The sequence below is a fragment of the Patella vulgata genome, chromosome 5, assembly GCF_932274485.2.
Source record: "Patella vulgata chromosome 5, xgPatVulg1.2, whole genome shotgun sequence".
Classification (NCBI taxonomy): Eukaryota; Metazoa; Mollusca; class Gastropoda; family Patellidae; genus Patella; species Patella vulgata.
In genome coordinates this window covers 2,617,234-2,640,002 of record NC_065883.2, presented here as the reverse complement: position 1 = coordinate 2,640,002, position 22,769 = coordinate 2,617,234, and the positions used below count along the sequence as shown (strand labels likewise).

General features: G+C 36.7%; 1 protein-coding gene across 2 annotated transcripts in view; it reads left to right on the top strand.

Moving 5' to 3' along the window:
• The window catches only part of LOC126821016 (circadian locomoter output cycles protein kaput), an 83,644-nt gene extending 62,664 nt beyond the window's left edge, over positions 1–20,980 (top strand). For both annotated transcript variants that reach the window (XM_050549263.2, XM_050549264.2), the window contains 6 exons: positions 2,169–2,277; positions 4,679–4,794; positions 5,490–5,674; positions 6,916–7,022; positions 8,721–8,865; positions 11,090–20,980. In XM_050549263.2, coding sequence (XP_050405220.2) covers positions 2,169–2,277; positions 4,679–4,794; positions 5,490–5,674; positions 6,916–7,022; positions 8,721–8,865; positions 11,090–13,472 — 3,045 coding nt within the window. In that variant the 3' untranslated portion in view covers positions 13,473–20,980. The remainder of the gene's footprint in view (positions 1–2,168; positions 2,278–4,678; positions 4,795–5,489; positions 5,675–6,915; positions 7,023–8,720; positions 8,866–11,089) is intronic.
• Positions 20,981–22,769: the final 1,789 nt, after the last annotated feature.

The following is a 22,769-nucleotide window of genomic DNA, read 5'->3' as shown; positions in this document are numbered from 1 at the left end:
CGTGATGGTGGCTTTATTCGCTCAATTGTGAGAAAGTTTTGAAAGAAATTTAATTATAAAAGAGACATGCATACAAAAATATGTCCTAAAAATATTTTGATGTCACTTTTTATGTATTTAACAATTTCTTTGATTGGTCGATAAAAATAGCACAATCATCAAGGGCAGATAATTTGATTACATGTCTCTCTCATGGTTGAACCGGAATGAGACCACTGCGGATATCAAGGATGCCACTATCTTTGATAGTGTCCAGTGGTAACATGTTTAAAGTTGGTATTATCTTTCTTCTTGTCTGTTTCTATTCTACGGCTCTGTTTATCGTCGTCTTCCAATTTACTGTTTAATTGAGCACTTGATCCAATCCAGATATTTCCACTAAAGAATGTTTGTGATACTTGCATCATTCATCGATCTAGAACAGAAAATGACCTCTCAATCTTTCAGCACTAGGAAATAGGAAGCCGATTTTTTATTAGTTGTTACCTTAGAACAAGATTCCAGATTGGTATGGTCGAAACAGGAGGATTTCATCTTGTTTTTATTTACATCAGTTACATTGAAAATTAAATACAATAAATGAAATATAAATAAAAAATATAATAAAATTAGTTGAAACTGCACATTTTCAGATGATACTGGAACATTATTTATGGATAACAATTACTATGGTTTATTACACTGTGATGTTTCAACAAGATTTCAAGCATATATCAACACAGATAAATAAAATAGAATTATAATGATTAAAGATACGTTCCCTTGTACAAACTGTGTGATTTGATGATATATTTGAACTAAAAACATATTCTAACTAATTTATCTGTTAAAAATTTGCTTCATATCCCTCTCAAAACGTATTTGTCAGGAGATACCACAAGCTATGAATAAACTGTTGTAAATTCTTAATTATTTTCTGTCAACTACTTTTTCAGCCGTTTAATTGCAGAGGCTTTTGTACGTTAACACCCCTCAATGTTCCCAAGCTAGCTCAGTCAAGCTAGCACACAATAAGCTGGTAGACAATAGTCAGGTTGCCAGTTAGTAATACCCATACATTTTTGTCCTGTATACGCTCCATGAGTGTTTTTTGGGTAATCCAGTATCTTTCTAGTAAGATTAGGGGGCTCTACTTTCCGTACATACCAAATTTGGCATAATTTTTATTGGAAAAAACCACCTGATAAATACTTTCGTGACAATGCATCTTTAAAACAGTGAGGAGAATTCTAAGTACGACAATTTATTCTAGACCAATGGCACCTGCACACTAAAGCATCTATAGCAATGACGCCATCCCACTCAAAGATATTCAACCATAAACAGTATTGAACCTTTTTTAGTTTTAGAAGAAATTTATCACCGAGATAGGATGAAACATTTGAAAATAATCCTTGAGTGACATTTAGAGATTGAACACAATAAAATAAAAATGTTTATATGGAATACGGGCACAGGTTGTGATTGATTGGGCTTGACAAACAGTGAAGATGTTTTAAAGTTAACGACGCAATTTTATGTTCGAATTGAAATAAAATGAAATGGGGTTTAACGTCCTACTGTTCTGCTCCTAAACTGGGCTAATGAAGACGGGCATACGCCATACAGTGTGCTATGAGAGAAATTTTGCCCGGGCAGCGGCACTACGGACTACTCTTATATCGAATTCTAACTGCCAATGGATCTTTTACGTGCACGCCAATGTATACAGGGGATCTCGGTTTTTCGTCCCATCCGAACGACTAGACAGCTGTCCTTGTCGGGCCCTCCATCCTGCATCACTGGCAAGGGGAAACCACGCCAGAGTTTTTTGTTCGAATCTGAAGGAAATTAAATAGGTTTTGTTTAATGTCCTACCTTTCTATTCCAACTGGGATAATGAAAACAAGGAGTAGGGTCGCCTGACCAACCTTGTGGGTTTCCTCTGGGTCCTCCGGTTTCCTCACACTGCTAAAGACCCCTACGCGCAAGCAAATTATTGAAATAAAATTCAACCAATGACATATAACCTGTGTAATCGAAACCACACCGGTTGACTCAATAACAGACCTTATGATACAGCGTGCACGTACTAACCATTAGACCATCCACCCCCCAAACTCCACCCTGAAGGAAATTTATAGCTAGATATATTATATAACCATATGTTTATTTGTTTCTAATTTCAGGTTGAAATGATCGGAAGACCGATAGAAACTTTCATACATCAGAATGATTTACATGAAATAAAAATAAACATGAAAATAAAGAAGGGTGGTAATCTACATACATTAGAGGGTTCGTATTCAATTCTTTTACTTCTGGGAGCCACAGTGGCTCAGCGGGTAGTATGTTGGCTTGCTAACATGGAGGTTTGGTGTTTGATCCCTGCATTGGTTTCCCCTTGTTAGTGGTGCAGGACAGAGGGCCAGGCAAGGGACAATGTATAGTCGTTCAGATGGGACGAAAAACTGAGATCCTGTGCACACTCACGTGCAATTAAAAGATACCTTCGCAGTTGGAATTCGGTATGAGAGTAGGCCATAGTGCCGCTGTCCGGGCAATATTTCCCTCATAGCACACTGTATGGAGTATGCCCGTCTTCATTAGCCCCATCGGACCAGAACTGTAGGACGTTAAACCCCATTTCATTTCATTTCTTTTATCTCTAACCCAGTGAGGAGAGAGAGAGAGAGAGAAATGGTTTTTAACGTCCACTCGATACAAACTAGGTCATTTCGGGACTAACATATGGTTTAATTTTATTTCAATAATTCGCTTGCGCGTAGAGGTCTTTAGCAGTGGTTTGAAACCGGAGGACCCGGAGAAAACTCAAGAGATTGGACAAGCGACCCTACTCCTTGTGACGTACAACCGGGGATTTGAAACCATGCCAGTTGGCTCAATGACAGGCCGAGTGATACAGCACGCACATGCTAACCACTCGGCCATCCAACCCCCCCCAGTGAGGAGGTGGGTGGCTAAATGGTTTAACTGGTGCACGCTAGATCATAAGGTCTGTCATTGACATAAGTGTCATGGTTTTGATTCCCTGCTTGAAAGTGACAAAGAGTATGGTCGCCTGTCCAACCTTGTGGATTTCCCTCTCAGAACCAAAGACCCCTACCCAAGGTTGGGTTGGATGGCCGAATGGTTAGCATGCGTGCGCTGTATTATACGGTCTGTAATTGAGTCACCTGGCAGGGTTTCGATTCCCCGGTTGTACGTGACAAGGAGAAGGGTCGCCTGTCCAACCTCTCGGGTTTTCTCCAGGTCCTCCGGTTTCCTCCCACTGCTAGAGACCCCTACGCAAGCGAATTATTGAAATAAAATTGAACCATATGTTAGTCCCGAAATGACCTAGTTTGTGTTGAGTGGATGTTAAACCCCCATTTCTCTCTCTCTCTCCCCTACTCATGCGAATTATTGAAATGAAATTGAACCATGTGTTAGTCCCAAAATGAACTAGTTTATATTGAGTGGACATTAAACCCCATTTTTCTACCAATATTGGAGATATATATTTCTATATATCTATAGAATGACACAAGAATTTTATACATATTTAAATTAATGGGGTTTAATATCACATCAACAAAATATATATATATCAGATAGTTAGACCATTGTTATTATATATCATGGACAATGATCAATCTGTTCAACTAATTACAAACCTATTGTCATCAGATTGATGATATTAACCAGGTGTAAATATTGATTAATCTATTAATCATTATTGATTGGTTTATTGATTAATGTAAGGTAATATTTACCTGTAGAATATAGACTATGTTTATTGCTGTTTAGATGAATAGGGATGGATATTTACTAATTATAGTCGTATAGTTTTTCATTCACTATCTTGATATTTGATAGTTTAAAGATGCCTTATGCAAGATTTAGAGATGGCTGTTCTTGCTATAATAGTTCAAAAATATATCATGAAAATATTGAAAATTTCAAATTACTTTATTTTGAGGCAGGAGTTGGATGGCCGAATAGTTTCCTCCCACTGCGAAAGACTCCTACATGCAAACAGATTATTGAAATAAAATGGAACCATATGTTAGTCCCAAAATGACCTAGTTGTGTTCGATGGCTGAATAGATAGCGCATGCACATTGTATCATAAGGTCTATCATAGAGTCAACTGCCGTAGTTTTGATTCCCCGGTTGTACATGACAAGGGGTAAGGTCACCTGTCCAACCAAGTGGGTTTTCTCTCTGTCCTCCGGTTTCCTCCCACTGCTAAAGACCCCTACACGCAAGCGAGTTATTGAAATAAAATGGAACCATATGTTAGTCCCAAAATGACCTAGTTTGTGTCGAGTGGAAGTTAACCTCTCTGTCTCTCTCACTTTATTCAGAGCAAAGTTATGAATGTTTTAGGTTTTTACAAGAAATGGCCAGAGAGTTGATTAATGGCTTGTCATGTGGATAAATGTCTAAATAATGATTTATATAACATTTGAAGCCAGAAAAACATCTGCAAAAAGGCAGGTTTAGCTTTCACATGCCGATTCTTTCATCCATTCTTGCCAAAAGATATGATATATATTCATGATACATGTTTTGTTGGTTTTTTTAAGATAATATTTATTATAATTACATGCGGATTCTTTCATTCATTCTTGCCAAAAGATATATATTCATAATACATGGTTTTTTTTTAAGATAATATTTATTATAATTACAGGAGGACATATTAACAAGGATGAGATATTAAACTCCTCACACTGTCGTTCATTGTATATCCGTATGAAAACACATTTAAACGTAGCCAGATCTCCAGTTAAAAAATCAGGAACTATGGTAAGATATAAACAAAGGAAAAAAGAAGGGGCGGGGGGTGACCATGCCAAGTTCAGATAAATCAGTCTGAAGAATTCAATTAGAACGAAACTAGTCACTGCTAAAAGAGATAACTGGTCAATTCGCCCATCCTTATCTACCTATAATGGTAAGATATATTTATTGGTCATGTTGAATGGTAATAGTAAGTGCAGGAGGACTGCACTACACACAAAACCAACCTGTGGACATGACAAACTACGTATAGACATTGCAAGAAATAAATAACAAATGTATCGAGGGATGTAACTACATGGTGAGCTGTATGATGGTTCGTTACTTGAACTAGTTTACGGCTGCGTCTAGATGACGAGCCATCTGAAGGAGGGGGGGGGGGACCGAATGTTGTATGGACGTTTAGATTAAGTTCTTTTCTGTGGTGTCTCCACTTTATATATATACTTGGTCAAGATTGTTCTGTCCTGTGATGTCCTGTGTGTAAATGTACCATTGGCATGCACGTAAACTATCTCTTGGCAGTTGGAATTTGATATAAGAGTAGGCCATAGTGCCGCTGCCCGGGCAAAACTTCCTTTATAGCACACTGTATGGCATATGCCTGTCTTCATTAGCCCAGTCGGAGCAGAACAGTAGGACGTTAAACCTTTTTTCATTCATTCATTCTATTACACTGTAAACATGTTTTAAAATTCTAGCTGACACAGTGGATAGGCCAGATTAAAGTTCGTCCATCAAAGAAACCAAAAGGTTACAGTGTAGATGGGATCGTGTGTATTTGTCATCCAGTTCAATCGGACGCTATTTTAGAAATACGACTGGAAGGAAATATGTTTATGAGTCGACATGATTTAGGAATGAAATTTTTATTCTGTGAACAAAGGTCAGTTGAGAATCATTAATCTTTAGGTTTGTGTGAAAAGTTAATTTAGAAATTCCGACCTTAACGAAATGCTAGCAGTCTACATTTAAATGATATCCAGGTTATAGCTCATAATATAGTTATTGGAACTCTTGGAGCTGGCTCAGCTGTGGTGTGCAATTGTTGGAACTGTTCATGCTGGCCCTAGTGGTGTGCACTTGGACAATTAGCAGCTGTTAATATACTTATCAAATTTCTTCATTTTGGGTTGGGCCTGCCACTTCTCATTTTCATATGGCTTGTCATTTTGGGTTGGGTTTGTCGCTTTTACTTGTTGTATATGTCAGATATAGAGACTATATGACAGAGACTATAGAGACTATTATGATGTAAATCTTCTATATAAGTTATGCACTGTTAGAGATAGATCATTATTGATATCTATAGCACTGTATATAGAGGAGGCGTTGTGTTCTAGACAGGTATAGTTGTTATTCGTTATTAACTCCAATGGCACCCCATCTTGTTATTACCTATTGATATATACATGTATATACTCAATAACAGAATAATAATATTTATTATAGACATATATATATATATATGTATGTTATATTCTATGTACTATGGGTCTATGACCTTGTATTACTGAATAAAGTATTATTATTATTATTATTATTATTATGTCAGATATAGATGAAGGGAAATAACTCCAATTATTGGAATATAATTTGATACATATATACCACCATTAATCTCCCCATTGACTTCAATGTTAATTCTGGTCTCTTTGCCCAACTCCAAATTTTCGTTGGGCTGAATGCTTTTCACTACAGACAGAGAAGCAAATGGTCATGTCTTTACACCAAAATTTGTATGAGGTTGACCACCAAAATTTTGAGATACACAACCTTGAAGTAGCACACTAAAAAAATGTAACTATTCGCCGTACAAATCACCGTAACCAACCTGTTAACTCTGTTATCTTTTCGCCTCTAATATTTTCCAAAATCTGGCAGAAAATGTTAATTCAAACCCTCTTCATCCATTCTAGACCAAAAAATCATCAAAAATAGGCATGCATAAGGGGAGAAAAGAGACAGAGAGGGAATTGCTATAGACGAACTACAATTTGTTGGTACCGAGAGGGTGAAATTTAATGGTGGTCTGCATCCAATTAATTGGAACTTTTTCTGTGTCCATTAATCATACAAGTGTTTGTTGATGTCATAATTTAATAAATGATTTAAATATTTTTTCAGAATAATCCGCTTAATTGGCTATAGACCAGATGATTTAATTGGTAGAACAGCGTATCAATTTCATAATCCACTCGATACACCCAATATCAGCAACTGTCACTCTAACTGTAAGTTAATTTCTTTTCTTCCAAGATACAATTCTATAGAATACAATTACAGGGCACAATTTTATAGAATACAAACAGGGCACAATTCTATGGAATACAATAGCAGGACACAATTCTATAGAATACAATTTCAGGACCTAATTGTATAGATTACAAATACAGGACACAATTCTATAGAATACAATTGCAGGACCCAATTCTATAGAATACAATTACTGGACACAATTCTATAGGCTAAAATTTCAGGACACAATTCTATAGAATACAAATACAGGACACACATCTATAGATTACAAATATTGGACACAATTCTATAGATAACAAATACATAACACTAATCTATAGAAAACAATTACAGAACACAATTCTATAGATTACAAATACAGGACACACATCTATAGAATACAATTACTGGACACAATTCTATAGATTACAATTACTGGACACAATTCTATAGATTACAAATACAGGACACACATCTATAGATTACAAATACAGGACACACATCTATAGAAAGCACAATTCAATAGAATACAATTACTACTGATCAACTCTCGAGTCTTTATCAAGAGTAGCATATACGGATGACAATTCTATGAGGGATCACGTGGCTAAGTGGGTAAGACGCTGGCTCGCTAGTCTGGAGGTCGGGTGTTCGAACCCTGCATTGGCCGAGAAAGTTCATCCAGATTTTCCGGCGTGGTTCCCCCTTGTCAGTGATGCAGGACGGAGAGCCTGACAAGGACAGGTGTCTAGTCGTTCGGATGGAATGAAAAACCGAGGTCCTGTGAACACATTGGCGTGCATGTAAAAGATCCCTTGACAGTTGGAATTCGATATAAGAGAAGTCTGTAGTGCCGCTGTCCGGGCAAAATATCCCTCATAGCACACTGTATTCCCGTCTTCATTAGGCTAGTTCGGAGCAGAACAGTAGGACGTTAAACCATATTTCATTTCATTTCATTTCACAATTCTATGAAATACAGTTACTGTTTATTACCGAGTGAGAGAGAGAGAGAGAGAGAGAGAGAGAAATGGGGTTTAACGTCCACTCAACACACACTAGGTCATTTCGGGACTAACACATGGTTTTAATTTTATTTCAATAATTCGCTTTAGCAGTGGGAGGAAACCGGAAGACCCGGAGAAAACCCACGAGGTTGGACAGGCGACCCTACTCCTTGTCACGTACAACCAGGGAATCGAAACCCCGCCAGTTGACTCAGTGACAGACCCTATGATACAGCGTGCGCGTGCTAACCATTCGGCCATCCAACCCCCCATTACCGAGTGATGTTTAAACTAGGATTCACTAGTTGCTTGATAAAGACTAGAGAAGAGTAAACGAAACATTGCTCAGTAATAAACCCTAATCGTATTTCACAGCAGTGTGTTCTGTATATGTACAGTTCTATAGTTTTTATAGAAACAACATCTCTACTACTGGATTCTGATTGGTCATAATGGTTGCTATGGTTTCCAGATTATTCGCAGTAGAAACTGGGACAATTGTTATTATGAAACGGCAGTTCTTGTGATATAAAGCACTTGCAGAAGACCATTTGGCCACTACCCCACCACCTACAACTAATTAACACGGTCAATTTTTCTTCCATTCTATGCAGACAGTCAAATTTCTATTGTCCTGTTTATTCCATGTGATTGTAGTCCAAACTGATTGTCATTTCCTTCTTTCAGTAATCGTGAAGGGTGCTTCAACGAGTAAATTCTACAGGTTTATGGGTAAAAATGGTGATTGGATATGGCTGCAGACGCGAGCGACGATTATAAAAAGTACGACAAATGAAGCCCAGTATATTGTGTGTATGAATTATGTAATCAGGTAGGTGTAAGAATATCAAACTCATTTAAAACACAGATCCTATTTCGTTCTTTTCAAATCCCCGGTTATACGTGACAAGGAGTAGGGCTGCCTGTCCAACCTTGTGGGTTTTCTCCAGGTCCTCCGGTTTCCTCCCATTGCTAAAGACCCCTACGCACAAGCGAATTATTGAAATAAAATTAAGCCATGTGTTAGTCCCGAAATGACCTGGTCTGTGTCGAGTGGACGTTAAACCACATTTCTCTCTCTCTCGTTTCATTTTTTATAGTTTAAAATTTCGTTTTACTTGTCTTTACTACACTAGGGTCTGGAAGAGTTGTTATATAACCCAAGTTCTCTGGATGATGTGAGGGATTAGCCAATGAAACGGTCTGTTACGGAACTGTGGGTAACCCACTAGAAACATCAACACTGATTGGTTAATCAAATGTCTGACGCCATAGGGTCAAAAGTCACTCATACGACCTTTGATGGGACCTCCCACTACAATTGATCAGATCTTCATGTAGTGTAGGCCATAGAAAGTATAAAATAAAACGAAACGAAATATAGATCTGTATTTTAATCAGATTGTAAGAATATGTGGATTCATTAGAATAAAAACAGGTTTTTTGATTGGTTGATTCAAATATTATTGAAATATGACATAAATATTTACAAATATGTAGCTGGTTAAGAACGTATAGAATCGGTGGGTGGGGGCCTTGAAATCATTCATAAGGTCTGTCATAGATCCAAGTGGCGTGGTCAGGGCTCACGCTGTCGGTCGCCAAAGTCGTAATTTACGATAAAAATATGAAAGTGGCTATTAAAATTTGATTTTGGTGATAATTTTGGCGATTCTTTTTGAGAATTTGCGGAAAAAAATCTTAAAATTCTAATCGTATTTATCCTAGCTGGATTAACCATTAATTAATCGAGTATCAATCACGTGGCTGAATACTATAAATTAATCAACTGGCTGATAATCCGGATTGCGCGTCAATGACTAATACTTATCAGTTGTCTTGGATTAATGATTAGTTAATTGATAATTGCCATGATGTAAATAAAGCCTATCGCAAGTCATTATTTACTCCTACTGATTAAACCAAGCGGTGATTATTTGATGTTTCGTTTCGTCTTAAAAAAAATGGTAATGATCAAAATAGCCAACAGATCCTTTCGAAGAGAATTAAATATTTTGATAGTTGAACTGTGGCTTCATATAGGGCATATACAAGCATGCCGATCGAATATCATTTTTTCCAATTATATCATCACCTGGTCGAAAATGTAAGAAAGAGTTGAATAGCGACGATTCTTGAGCGAGAAACCATTTCGCCATATGTATCATATTACCATCGCAAAAATGCTCTAAAGGTGAACATCTCTATCAGGGATTCAGATTCTGATACCTTTACGGTACCTGGAAATAACTATAGGCCTATTGTACACGCAACACATAAATTTACTGAAAATATATTGTGCAGTACGGTGTTCAAATAGACTAAATTCACCGCCCCCCCCCCCCCAAAAAAGATCTTCTTAAATCCAAAGTTGTTGTATATTGTATTTTATATCGGTAATTGTTTTAGAATGTTAATAAGCCTAGCTGAGACATAAATTCGTTGGATGTTGTCTTTTTTTATCACACATTTTTGGCAGATAAAATTTCCAGTTGGCGGAAAAAAAATTATAACATTTTTTTATATAAAAATTATCATCCATTTTGGCAGAAAAAAATTGAAAGCCAGTGTGAGCCCTGGGCGTGGTTTCTATCCCAAGGATAAGGAACAGAGTTATCTGCCCAATCTCTTATGATGCTACATGCAAGGAAATTATTGTTGAAATAAAATTGTACTAAGTGAAGGCGCTGGCTCGCTAGCCTGGGGGTCGGGTGGTCGATCCCTGCATTGGCCGAGAAAGTTCATCAGGATTTTTCACGGCGTGGTTTCCCCTTGTTAGTAGTGCAGAACGGGGGTACCAAGGACAGTTGTCTATAGTCATTCAGATGGGACGAAAAAACGAGGACTCGTGTATATATTGGCGTACACGTAAAAGATCCCTTGGCAGTTGGAATTCGATATAAGAGTAGGCCATAGTGCCGCTGCCTGGGCAAAATTTGCTTCATACCACACTGTATGCCCATCTTCATTAGCCTAGTCGGAGCAGAATAATAGGATGGTAAACCCCATTTCATTTCATTTCATTTATATTGAATGGTTTTTGTTTTTTTTTTCAGTCAAGAAGAAGGTGAAAAGTGGCTGAAAATGGAACAAGAGCAGTTTGGATTCACTGATCCAAATGTCCGTGGATGCCTTATCTTTGATAGTAATGATCAGGTTCAAGGGTCTTGTAGTGAAACTATTGAACTTTCTGACCCTGTCGTTATGGATACGGATGTAGAGAAAGATGAGATAAATATGGAACCAGACACAAATTTCTTAAACATTAATTTTGATATCAACAGTACAGAAGAATTATTACTCGACAACGCTGGTATCGCCACGTCGCCTGTCACCATGTCACAAAGTGCAGATCCGTTTCTGTGTTCGACGAGTACGTCCTCCAATAATCCAGTGCCGATTCAATCTCCGTTACACGTCGGCGCAGCTGATAATGTTGTTCATTTTAATCAACCACCCGATGAAATGGATATTCTAGATGACATTCTGGAAAATATCCAACACTTCCCATCAGAAACTCAATCCAAAACGATCTCCACGTCTTTACAGACGCTACAAAATCTACCGTTACCATGTCAACTAGGCTTCGAGGACCACGAAGAAGCAGAAGTGTCTGTGCCACAATGTGATTCCCAAAACAACACTAACTCTTGCTCACTTTTAAGTTTGAATGCTTCCCAGGAGCGTCTCTCTTCTCAAATGGACGATAAAGCAAAGGATCTTGGTTCAACAGACAACTCCTATGTTCCTTCGCTATGCCCCGGAAATAATAATAATAATAATGCCAATCCATTAATTCGTCACTCCTGTCAACTTGATCTGACATCCCCCTACTCTTGCCTATCCAGTTCCTCTGGATCATTATTACGATCGTTACTTTATCGCGATAGATCTCCGCCTCGTATCCCCAAACAACCAGTTTCTTCCCGTTCCCCAGAATCCATTCCTAAATCACCTTCTGCTCAAAACCTCTCATCCAGCTTTTATACGACCTCGAGCTCGTCAGACAAATCGCCATCTTCTTGTAAAAGTTTGCTGAGTGCCGTTCTGTCCGGAAATGCCACGCTAAATATTCCAACATGTCAGAAAAACTTACCGCAAAATAATTCAAGCCATGTTCAGAAGATCGCTCCGACAAATGTTGAAAACCGGACTTTCATCAGAAAGTATTCATCGTTGACGAACGTTCCTCAGTCAACCAATGAAATGATTATGAATTCATCGTGTATACGTGGTCATACCTGTCATTCTGGAAACTCGCATAAAACTGGAGTTAGTCATTCCACTGGCGTCAATTTTAATTCAGCTGTTAAAAATCCACCAAATATCAGCTGGCAAGGATTAAAAAGCAGTCACCTTAATGCGAAACCCCTAGAATCTTCTAATTATGTGGGTGAACGCTATGATATCCCAACATGCTCAGGAAAACGCCGACGATGTTCTCAGGATAGCGTTGCGGCTAGTGATCTATTTGGTGCGTTGAGTGATCTACCTGACGATTTACTGGATGTTGCTATGCAGTATTATGATAACCTTGGAGACGATCAAACGCAGGCACTGCTGGAAGAATTTGGACAGGATATCTGGGCGAATACGGACGACTTATGTACCGTTACGACAGAAACTCAGGTTTCTCCAACTTCAACAAACAAAAAACAAACAAATTTTGGATCCAGTAATACAAGACAGATCTTGTCGCAATCGGCCAATCAACCTTCTTCGATCAAGGTTCTTAATGATTTAAATTCTAGTGATTCCACAACCTTAAGGCAAGAAAATGGATTTAATTTTTTCTCTCCAAATCGTGATTTATCAGTGTCTAGAAAATGTCTTAAACCAGGATGTGATAAAACTGTTGATAATAGTAATAATAATAACACCAATTATCAACGATTCGGTGGATGTTGTAATCGTGATGCGTATCGTAATAAAATTGTTCAAGATGGACTCCAATCTCCGACTGTTTCTAGTACGCAAGCCAATAAAAACATTTCAAATGATTTAGAAACTTTGAGTGGGTCGTCGTCGTCGGAGTGTAATACAGTTGTGAACGACGGGACCGAAGATAGTGTGTACAGTCAAAGTAGTTCGAGTCCGAAGTCATGTCAATCTATCGGTGTTCAAACGGCTTACACGAACACAGACACTGTCGACAATAAACTACGCCCAAAAAACGCGTCTGATACAGCAAACAAGTCCAAAACTACATCCAAGATGTCCGAGTTGGAAAAACATTTACGAGGCTATAAGTCTTTCAGTATGAGTAATATAATAAATACGAATCAAAGCACAACTTCCTGTTCCGAATGTGAAAATATTGCGCGTTATTCAAAGATAACACCGTTCTTACATAAACTGTTAACGGGAGAAATTACTCAAGATATTTATTATCAAGTTGATAAATATATACTAGAATCCGAGAAACAGCCAAAATTATGATAAAATGTATTTTAGGCCATACAAAAAACATTATCCTGCTTCCCAGACAATCTCTACCAGAGAGAGAGAGAGAGAGCGAGAGAGAGAGAGAGAGTGAGAGAGAGAGAGGGGGAGAGAGAGAGAGAGCGAGAGAGAGAGAGAGAGAGAGAGAGGCGAGAGAGAGAGAGCGAGAGAGAGAGAGAGAGTGAGAGTGAGGTTTGACACGTCCACTGGACACAAACTAGGTTATTTGGGGAATAACATATGGTTCAATTTTTATTTCAATAATTCGTTTGCGCGTTGGGGTCTTTAGCAGTGGGAGGAACCGGCCATCCAACCACGCCATATTGCCGCTGCCTGGGCAAAATTTCCCTGATAGCACACTGCATGGCCCATTCCCAATTGGAGCAGAACAGTAGGAAGTTAAACCACATTTCATTTTTTGAAATAAAAACAGGTTATGCGTCCCTTTTGGAGTGAAGTGGGATTACCGGAGAACCATAATATTTTTTGTACATGGCCTTAGAATCAAACATTGTTAATATTAAACAGTTTTAATGTGTGAATATATTACATTGTAGTTACTAATACATCATTGTATGCAATAGAGAGAGAAAGAGAGAGAGAGAAATGGGGTTTAACGTCCACTCGACACAAACTAGGTCATTTCGGGACTAATACATGGTCCAGTTTTATTTCAATAATTCGCTTGCGCGTAGGGGTCTTTAGCAGAGGGAGGAAACCGGAGGTTGGACAGGCGACCCTACTCCTTGTCACGTACAACCGGTGAATCGAAACAACGCCAGTTGACTCAATGACAGACCTTATGATACAGTGCGCACGTGCTAACCATTCGGTCAACCAACCCCCCAGTATGCAATAGCAGTGTATGTCAAAGCAGTGTATGCCATAGCATAGTGTGCCATTTTTCTTTCAAAGAATTAAAGTTTCTGAACATCATTTGAGCAATTTTGAATTCCTTGCAGACTACAATATTGTGATAAGTTCAATTTTAAAAGGAATGTCAGACTTGTGATAAGTTTATTTGTAAAAGGAATGTCAGACTTGTGATAAGTTCAAGTTCATTTCTAAAAGGAATGTCAGATTTGTGATAAGTTCATTTCTAAAAGGAATGTCAGATTTGTGATAAGTTCATTTGTAAAAGGAATGTCGGACTTGTGATAAGTTCATTTCTAAAAGGAATATCGGACTTGTGATAAGTTCATTTCTAAATGGAATGTCAGATTTGTGATAAGTTCATTTGTAAAATGAATGTCAGATTTGTGATAAGTTCATTTCTAAAAGGAATGTCAGACTTGTAAAAGGAATGTCAGACTTGTGATAAGTTCATTTGTAAAAGGAATGTCAGATTTGTGATAAATGCATTTATCAAAGGAATATCAGACCAAAAAGTTTCAATTCTGTAAATATGTTATGAATATGATGATGTAATTACTAATGCAGTATAGTATGCCATTTCTCTTTTAAAGACTTTGAACATCATCTGAGGGATTTTAAAAGCTTGTATACTACGATATGGTCAAAGATGAATTTCTAAAAGGTATATCAAGTTTCAAATGTGTTCTGTATTTTCAAAGATTTAATGAATTCAGAATTTGTCGAACATTTAACATTTACTGTAAGCAATATATAAGATTTAGACAAAGGCCACCGATATTTTTAGCATAAGTCTTTTGATGGGCCTCGTTGTAATCTAATTGAATAGAGCTCTGTGGATTATCTCCCATGGATATTTTGATTGTGTTTTCTTTTAGATAATCGGTTTGAATATATTTTAGCATCGACTAAATCGGGGAAAATTTGATATGGAATTTCCTAAAGTTTACATTAAAAATTATTTAAAAAGCAAATATACAGTCTAGTGAATGTAGATCTCTTATTGTTCACTGTACCACGGTAACTTTAGAATAGTACGCAAATACAAGTCACGAACCGATCATGACATCACTGCATTCAAGGCAGATCTAGTTGGGGCCACACCTGGCACATGCTTGTGACTATGGCACCTGCTGACCACCACCCCCCCACCCCCCACACCCCCTAACCATAGTCTCTGGATCTGCCCTTGTCATTATTCATCTTGTAATTGTGATGTATCAAAAATCGAAGACAGTCAATCCATGGGCAATTGTCCAAAGAACAAGCGTGTCAAGCTGGTTAAGCGTTGAAGAATGTATGCACCAATTTTAGGTTTAAAGCCAGTCGTTGAAAGAAATGGCCATACTTGTATTTGTGCTGTAGGGTATGAGAATTGAATGTTATAGCCAGTAGCTGAAAGAAACGGACATATTTGTGCTGTAGGGTATGAGAATTGAATGTTAAAGCCTGTATATGAAATAAACGGTCATATTTGTGCTGTAGGGTATGATATTTGAATGTTAAAGCCCGTATATGAAATAAACGGTTATATATTGTGCTGTAGGTGTGATATTTGAATGTTTTAACTGTGAAATATGTAAAAAAAACAATCTGTTATTAAAGATATAAATTAAGAATTAAGAGAACTCTGAATGATTTTTATTCCCCACGAACATTTGCTCATACAACTGTTTAGATATATATATATATGCGTGTGTAATCATCTCAAAATGTGTGTTCAGAAAACATTTTGACATTATTCTTGATTGACTTTTAAATGGTTTACATCTTTGTTATTTAAAGGGGTGCTACCAGATGGTTTGCTCGGCTGAAACAGCCTTTTAATATTATTTCTTTTTTAATTAAATATCTAACTAAGAATAATACAATCTGATTAAAACACAGATCCTATTTCATTTCTTTTTTTATAGTTTAAAATTTCGTTTTACTTGTCTTGATTACACTAGGATCTGGAAGAATGTGAGGGATTAGCCAATGAAACGGTTCGTTGCACGGAACTGTGGGTAATCCACTAGAAACATCAATGCTGATTGATTAATCAAATGTCTGACGATATAGGGTCAAAAAACGCTCGTATGACCTCAGGTGCAACCTTCCAGATCTTCATGTAGTGTAGGCCATTGAAGTAGGCTACATGTATAAAAAAACGAAACAAAATATAGATCTGTATTTTAATTAGATTGAGAATAAAAAGATCCAAAACTGGAACTTGCCCGGAGTTGAAAGAAAGGGAGATAACAAAACATTTGGTGGTATCATTACCCATACAATTTAGAAATTGTTTGGAACCTTGATATTTGTTGATGGAAGCAAAAACAGTCCTTTATTAAATCCATCAGGATCTGCAAAATATTCTTGCCATTTTTAAGCTTTAAATTTTACAAATTACATATTTTGTCATATGAAAAATTTAAGAAATCCTTTAACTATTTTGATCTAGATTTATCCACATCCAGGTGATCATAGAATTGAATCCACTGTGTTAAATTATTTGTGTTAAAATTTGTGATATTATATTTAAGATTACAAGTGTAACGGCTAAATCTAAAAGTTAAGGCCAGCTCAATTTTTGTCAAGGTCGCTGAGATGTAAATTAGGTTAGGGCACGTGATTGTTGGCGAGACTGTAGGTTAGGTTTAGGATAAGCATTGGGTATAGGTCCAGGGTTAGTGTTTGGGAGTAGCGCTAGCCCTGTTTACATCTCCTGACCTATGACAAAAAGGGGATCACGTGGCTAAGTGGGTAAGACGCTAGCTCGCTAGCCAGGAGGTCGGGTGTTCGATCCCTGCATTGGCCGAGAAAGTTCTTCCAGATTTTCCGGCGTGGTTCTCCCTTGTCAGTGATGCAGGACGAAGGGGCTGACAAGGAAAGCTGTCTAGTCATTCGGGTGGGACGAAAAACCGAGGTCCCGTGTACACATCGGCGTGCACGTAAAAGATCCCTTGGCAGTTGGAATTCGATATAAGAGTAGGCCGTAGTGCCGCTGTCCGGGCAAAATTTCCCTCATAGCACACTGTATGGCGTATGCCCGTCTTCATTAGCCCAGGTTAGGAGCAGAACAGTAGGACGTTAAACTCCATTTCATTTCTTTTCATTTCATTTCTATGACAAAAAATTGAGCTGGCCTTATCATTTAGCACTAACCCCCTGTAACATTTGTTATATTTTTCTTATGTGATTCCATGATGAAGAAAATTGTGAACTTTAGAAAACAGAAATATTTCTATGTATGTGTACATTGTGATAAACCAAATACTTATTATTGTATATACAGCTATGCATATTTATATTTTGTGATGACCAGCAAAGTTACCGATTATTTGTCAACAGTATTAAACATAAATTATGCAAGAGCTAAATCTGCCTATTGTAGGTCTTTCTTTAGGCCTGAAATGTTATGTTTAATTAGACATGTATTAACATAAGACCGTAATCAACTCTCAAATGCCATCTTATGTGTCAGATTTTCACTGTATTTGAATCCGATCCACGTCTCAATGCTTATTGATGATAAAATCAAAAAAATGGATAATTCAGACTTTGTTTTTTATTGTACCGACCTTAGTAATGATGGTTCAGAGTTGATCAATTTGACTGAAATTTCCAGCATATTCCCTTTACATTATCTAGATTTTAACTATTGTAGTGAGAACTGCCAGCTCTTTATCTAATCTTCCATAATGCCCCTTTTAATTGAAATTTCCAAGTTCCATGTCAGCAGCAGTGTAGTATCAGTTAGGCGTAAACATAAGGGATGGGATGTTGAACCCATTATTTCTTTTTATTTTATTTAACAAAAGATGGTGAAGCACACCAAGAAAACATATAAAAAATTTGAGAACTTTATTCTGAACGGAGTTGTCACTGTTGGAAGTTTGGACTAGAAATAGGCATCAACTGTTTCCGCACCATCTCCGAGAATTGCCGATTGTTTGATTGACAGACGGCAACTCCGCCCACATATTCTCGATTATCAAGTAACATTGTCAATGCGTACGGTACCCCCGATTGTCAGTTCTTCCATCTGCAGTCTCCGGGAGTGACGTGGGTGATTAACGGTAAATGTTATCTTGGTCAGCCATTTAATCATTTACAGAGTTGATTTTGGGCTTGTCATGTAAATAAAGGTCTAATTTATAATTTCTATAACATTTGAAGCCTATAGAAAGACTTGCAATAGGCAGATTTAGCTCTTAACTAACTAATGTATCTTTTAAGTATTGGAACAGGATGTATAAGCTTGCAGGTCAAGTCCCCCACCTACTACTTACCACCACCTCCTACCTACCACAAGACCCAGTTAACATTGAGGGTTAGATTTACGTAAAGTTTACGTCATTATGGTCAGATTTTGCTTAGCGTCCAATAACCATCACAGGATTACGAAAGTCTTCTAATAGCTCTGCTTTCAACATATAACGTCACATCATGCGACGTCAATCATTGGCTTAATGACCCGTGTATTTTTTTTTCATAAGACGTTACTGGTCCGGACGGAATGCTGCTCTTTACTCATTTTACTCATTTTACATACCAATTTACACTATGTTTACCTACCTATACTTCAAACACCATTATTTATTTGTCTAATGGTATAATTTAATTTGCAGAGGGAAAAAGTTAATATCGCGAGCTCATTAAGCCGCAGACTTCAAACATCATTATTTATTTGTCTAATGGTATAATTTAATTTGCAGAGGGAAAAAAGTTAATATCGCGAGCTCATTAAGCCGCATCGATGTCATCCCTATTAGTGACTGTAGCGGCGTAGCGGATATTCACTACTGACCAGTGTGTATCAGGTAGTCGAATTGTACTGTTGCAGAACAATTTTATTATTATTTTTATTGTAGAAAATGATCGGTAATTTATGTCGGTCTAAAACTCGTTGTTATGTAGTTTATGAATTTTTATAGTCGATAAAAGGAGTTACCAAAGTAATAAAAAGACATTATATATAGGCCTACCGTATTTGACAAATTAACACAGGAACGGATCCGGGGATTTTAAAGGCGGGGCGTTGTCAGGTTCCTGTTAAGGAAGTTTGAGAATTGACAATGCATGATACCATCATACATACAAATTAAGCTTTTTTAAGGAGAGAAATCCAACACCCCGTTTGACGTTGATTTTTATTATGAATTAATAGGATCATATTGTGATTCAATTTCCATGATGCGTTTATTGTGGTATCACATTATATTATTTTCTCACCCCCCCCCCCCAGAAAAACAGTTTGCTGGTCACGCTATAATAGTTCAAAAATAGATAATATAAAATGAATATATTGACATTACTTTATTCAGAGCGAAGATCGTTGATTATCGTTGCAACAGTACTTGATAACCGAGACTTCATCTCCATTGTCTTGTTTATAGTTAAACTTTTAAACCTCGCAGATGTTTAAATCCATTTAAATCTCAGCCACCCGATGGTCTGGAGAGTTGATTATAGGCTTGTTATGTTAATAAATAGTTTATATAACATTTGAATTCTTACATACTGCATCATTAATAAAACAATTACCCACTGCCTTGGCAGAATCCAATTAATTAACAAGCTTCGGGAACTAGGCCACTTGTCATCAAGAATGTAACCTCTTCATTGATTGAGCTAAGCAAAATACATAAAAGCACTGATTTAGCTATCAGCCAATCAACAGTCTGTGTTCGGTAAAATATTTGGTTTAAGCGCCTGTGAACAAATCTCCCGGCTTCTATAATTTGATTAGAAACAAAGTACAGCTATTATTAAAACTATGTTCTAGCTTTTGTCTTCAGAATTTTTTTTTAGTTTTTCAACTATAGTTTTGTCTTCAGAACAAATTATGTCTTTGAATATCTTTAATTTTTTGATCTTCGAAATGTGCTTTTGTCTTCAGAACAAAATACATCATTGAATAAAAATACTTTTGATTTTTGAAATCTGTTTTTGTTTTCTTCAGAACAAAATATACCTTTGAATAATGGTAAAATACTTTTGATTTTTGGAATGTTCTTTTGTCTTCAGAATAAAATATATTCTTTAATAACATTTTTTTTTTTTTTGATTTTTGAAATGTGTTCTTGTCTTCAGAACAACTTTCAATAATGAAAGAAATATTTTCCATTTTTGAAATGTTCTTTTGTCTTCATAATAAGATATATACTTTAATGAAAATATATTTTTGATTTTTGAAATATGCGTTTGTTTTCGTAACAAAATATATATCTAATAAACTATACTTGTTTTATTATTTTATAACTGGTTTATGAAATAAACTTGTAGTTCTGTTATTAATGACTATTTATGGCAGGTTTATAAAATAAACTTGTAGTTTTGTTAAATATGACTATATTTTATTGCGGGAATATTATTCTATTACTACACTGGTTTGTTATATCAGGAGAATATTATTCTATAACTACACTGGTTTGTTATATCAGGAGAATATTATTCTATGACTACAGTGGTTTATTAGATAAACTTGTATTTTTATTGTTTATAAAATAAACTTGTAGTTTTTTTGTATATTGCTGAGTATTATTTGTAGAGTATTTTGTAAGTATAACTAATACCCTGTGTTATTGTGTTTAAAGTGTTCATGTCTTGTTATTTACCAGAAGTAAAATATCTCTAATAGAAACATATTTATTCTTCTTGGGTTTTTTTACATCAGTGAGAAGAAGCCTATTAAATTCCAATGATTTCCGTTAATTTCTTCTGGGGTTATGGCCCTTGTTTCACTTTGTTGAACCTTGTGAACGCTCTAACAACAGACGTTATCACCCGATCTGTATGTATCATTTACATTGGTGACACGAAGAAGCTTGTTGAATTTCAGCAATTTCTGTTAATTACGTATAGAGTTATGGCTCTTGTTTCACTCTGCTAAACCTTGTGAACACTCTAGTGACAATTCAAATCAAATAAATGACTGTCACTAGATAAGAGAAAACGAGAAAAATAGAAAAGGTCCGTGCATTACCATGTTTTTATTAATTATAGAATAAATAAAAACAAGGGAATGTAAGGACTATGTCTATTTGTCTATTTTTCTCGTTTTCCCTTATCTAGTGACATTCAATTATATTTTTTTGAATTGTCAGATATCCTCCCACAGTCTTCGAAGGCATTATTAGTTGGCAGAAATTCGCTTGTGTACCTGTTATCACTTGTCACTTCAGTCAGGTATATAGAAGGATAATTCGTGTTTTCCTTTTGCGTTCGTCACTTCCCTTTCTTGAGGTCTTAATAACACTGCTATCGTATCAATGATCTTTGTGTTAAAAGTATATTTGGAACGTGTTTAACCAGTTCTATCACATATGTGATAATGACTTGCACCAATATTGCCCTTTAAATTCAATCATTCTAGGTATCCCAGCATCGCTTACCATAGGTGCTGAATTTACATAAAGAGGGACCCTAGACTATTCCACATATGGGGCCCCTGGCATTCCTCACGACTGAGGAAGATGAAGCTGAAATTGTGTTTTAAACACAATTTACCTTTCCGTCAGAGACCTGTAGCTCCTCCCACTTTTTATAATAACGTCACCTTAAGACGACATTGACGCGCCTTCGACATTTATAAACAAACATGGCGATGACAGACTGGAAATTGCAAACATAGCTGGTTGGTTAAAACCCTTTTGTGGGCGGAGTCGATAGAGAGGTCAATTGAGCAAAGCCGAGGACGATGACGGTTGTTTAAGTCTACACAGCATAAATAAATGTTTATATACAACTGGCGGTAGTTTTTTATTTGATGTCCATAGCAGTTATATCTCATAAGAACCTGTCATGACGTCATCATAGGTTGATATATTCGGTTCATATCAACCGCTGATGACGTCATCTCAGGTCGATATATTCGGCTCATATCAACCACTGATGACGTAGATGATCGAAATAATACAAAGAACACAGAAATAAATTTTGATTCTTTTGGCAATTAAAAATTGTTATGATAAAGTTTGTAGCATTCAGGACTGAAATAGACGGCGAACTTATCGGCATATTTAAATCGGTTATCCATACTCCGGACTAAGATATCTTTCAGAATTTTCTTTCCGTCCACATTTTGATTATTTCTCCATAAACTCCACGACTTGAAAGTATTTATCGCCCAAGAGTTCCTTTGTAAAGTATTTTTGGGTACAGTCCACTTAAAACAGTCGGCCAAATCATTCTTTGAACATAACCGAAAACCTTAAATCACGGTTCACTGTCAGAATTATCGGAAGAGATTGCCTTTTGATCCAAATTTTCTTCAGACTTTGGTTAGATCCTCATCGATATTTGCATTCACATCTATTCCATCGTCAATATGTTGGCTAAAAAGGATTGATTATTCGTCTGACTTCGTATTACTATCCATTTTGTTTTTGCTTTCAATTAAATAACTCCAAAATGGCGACGTATAACAAAAACATG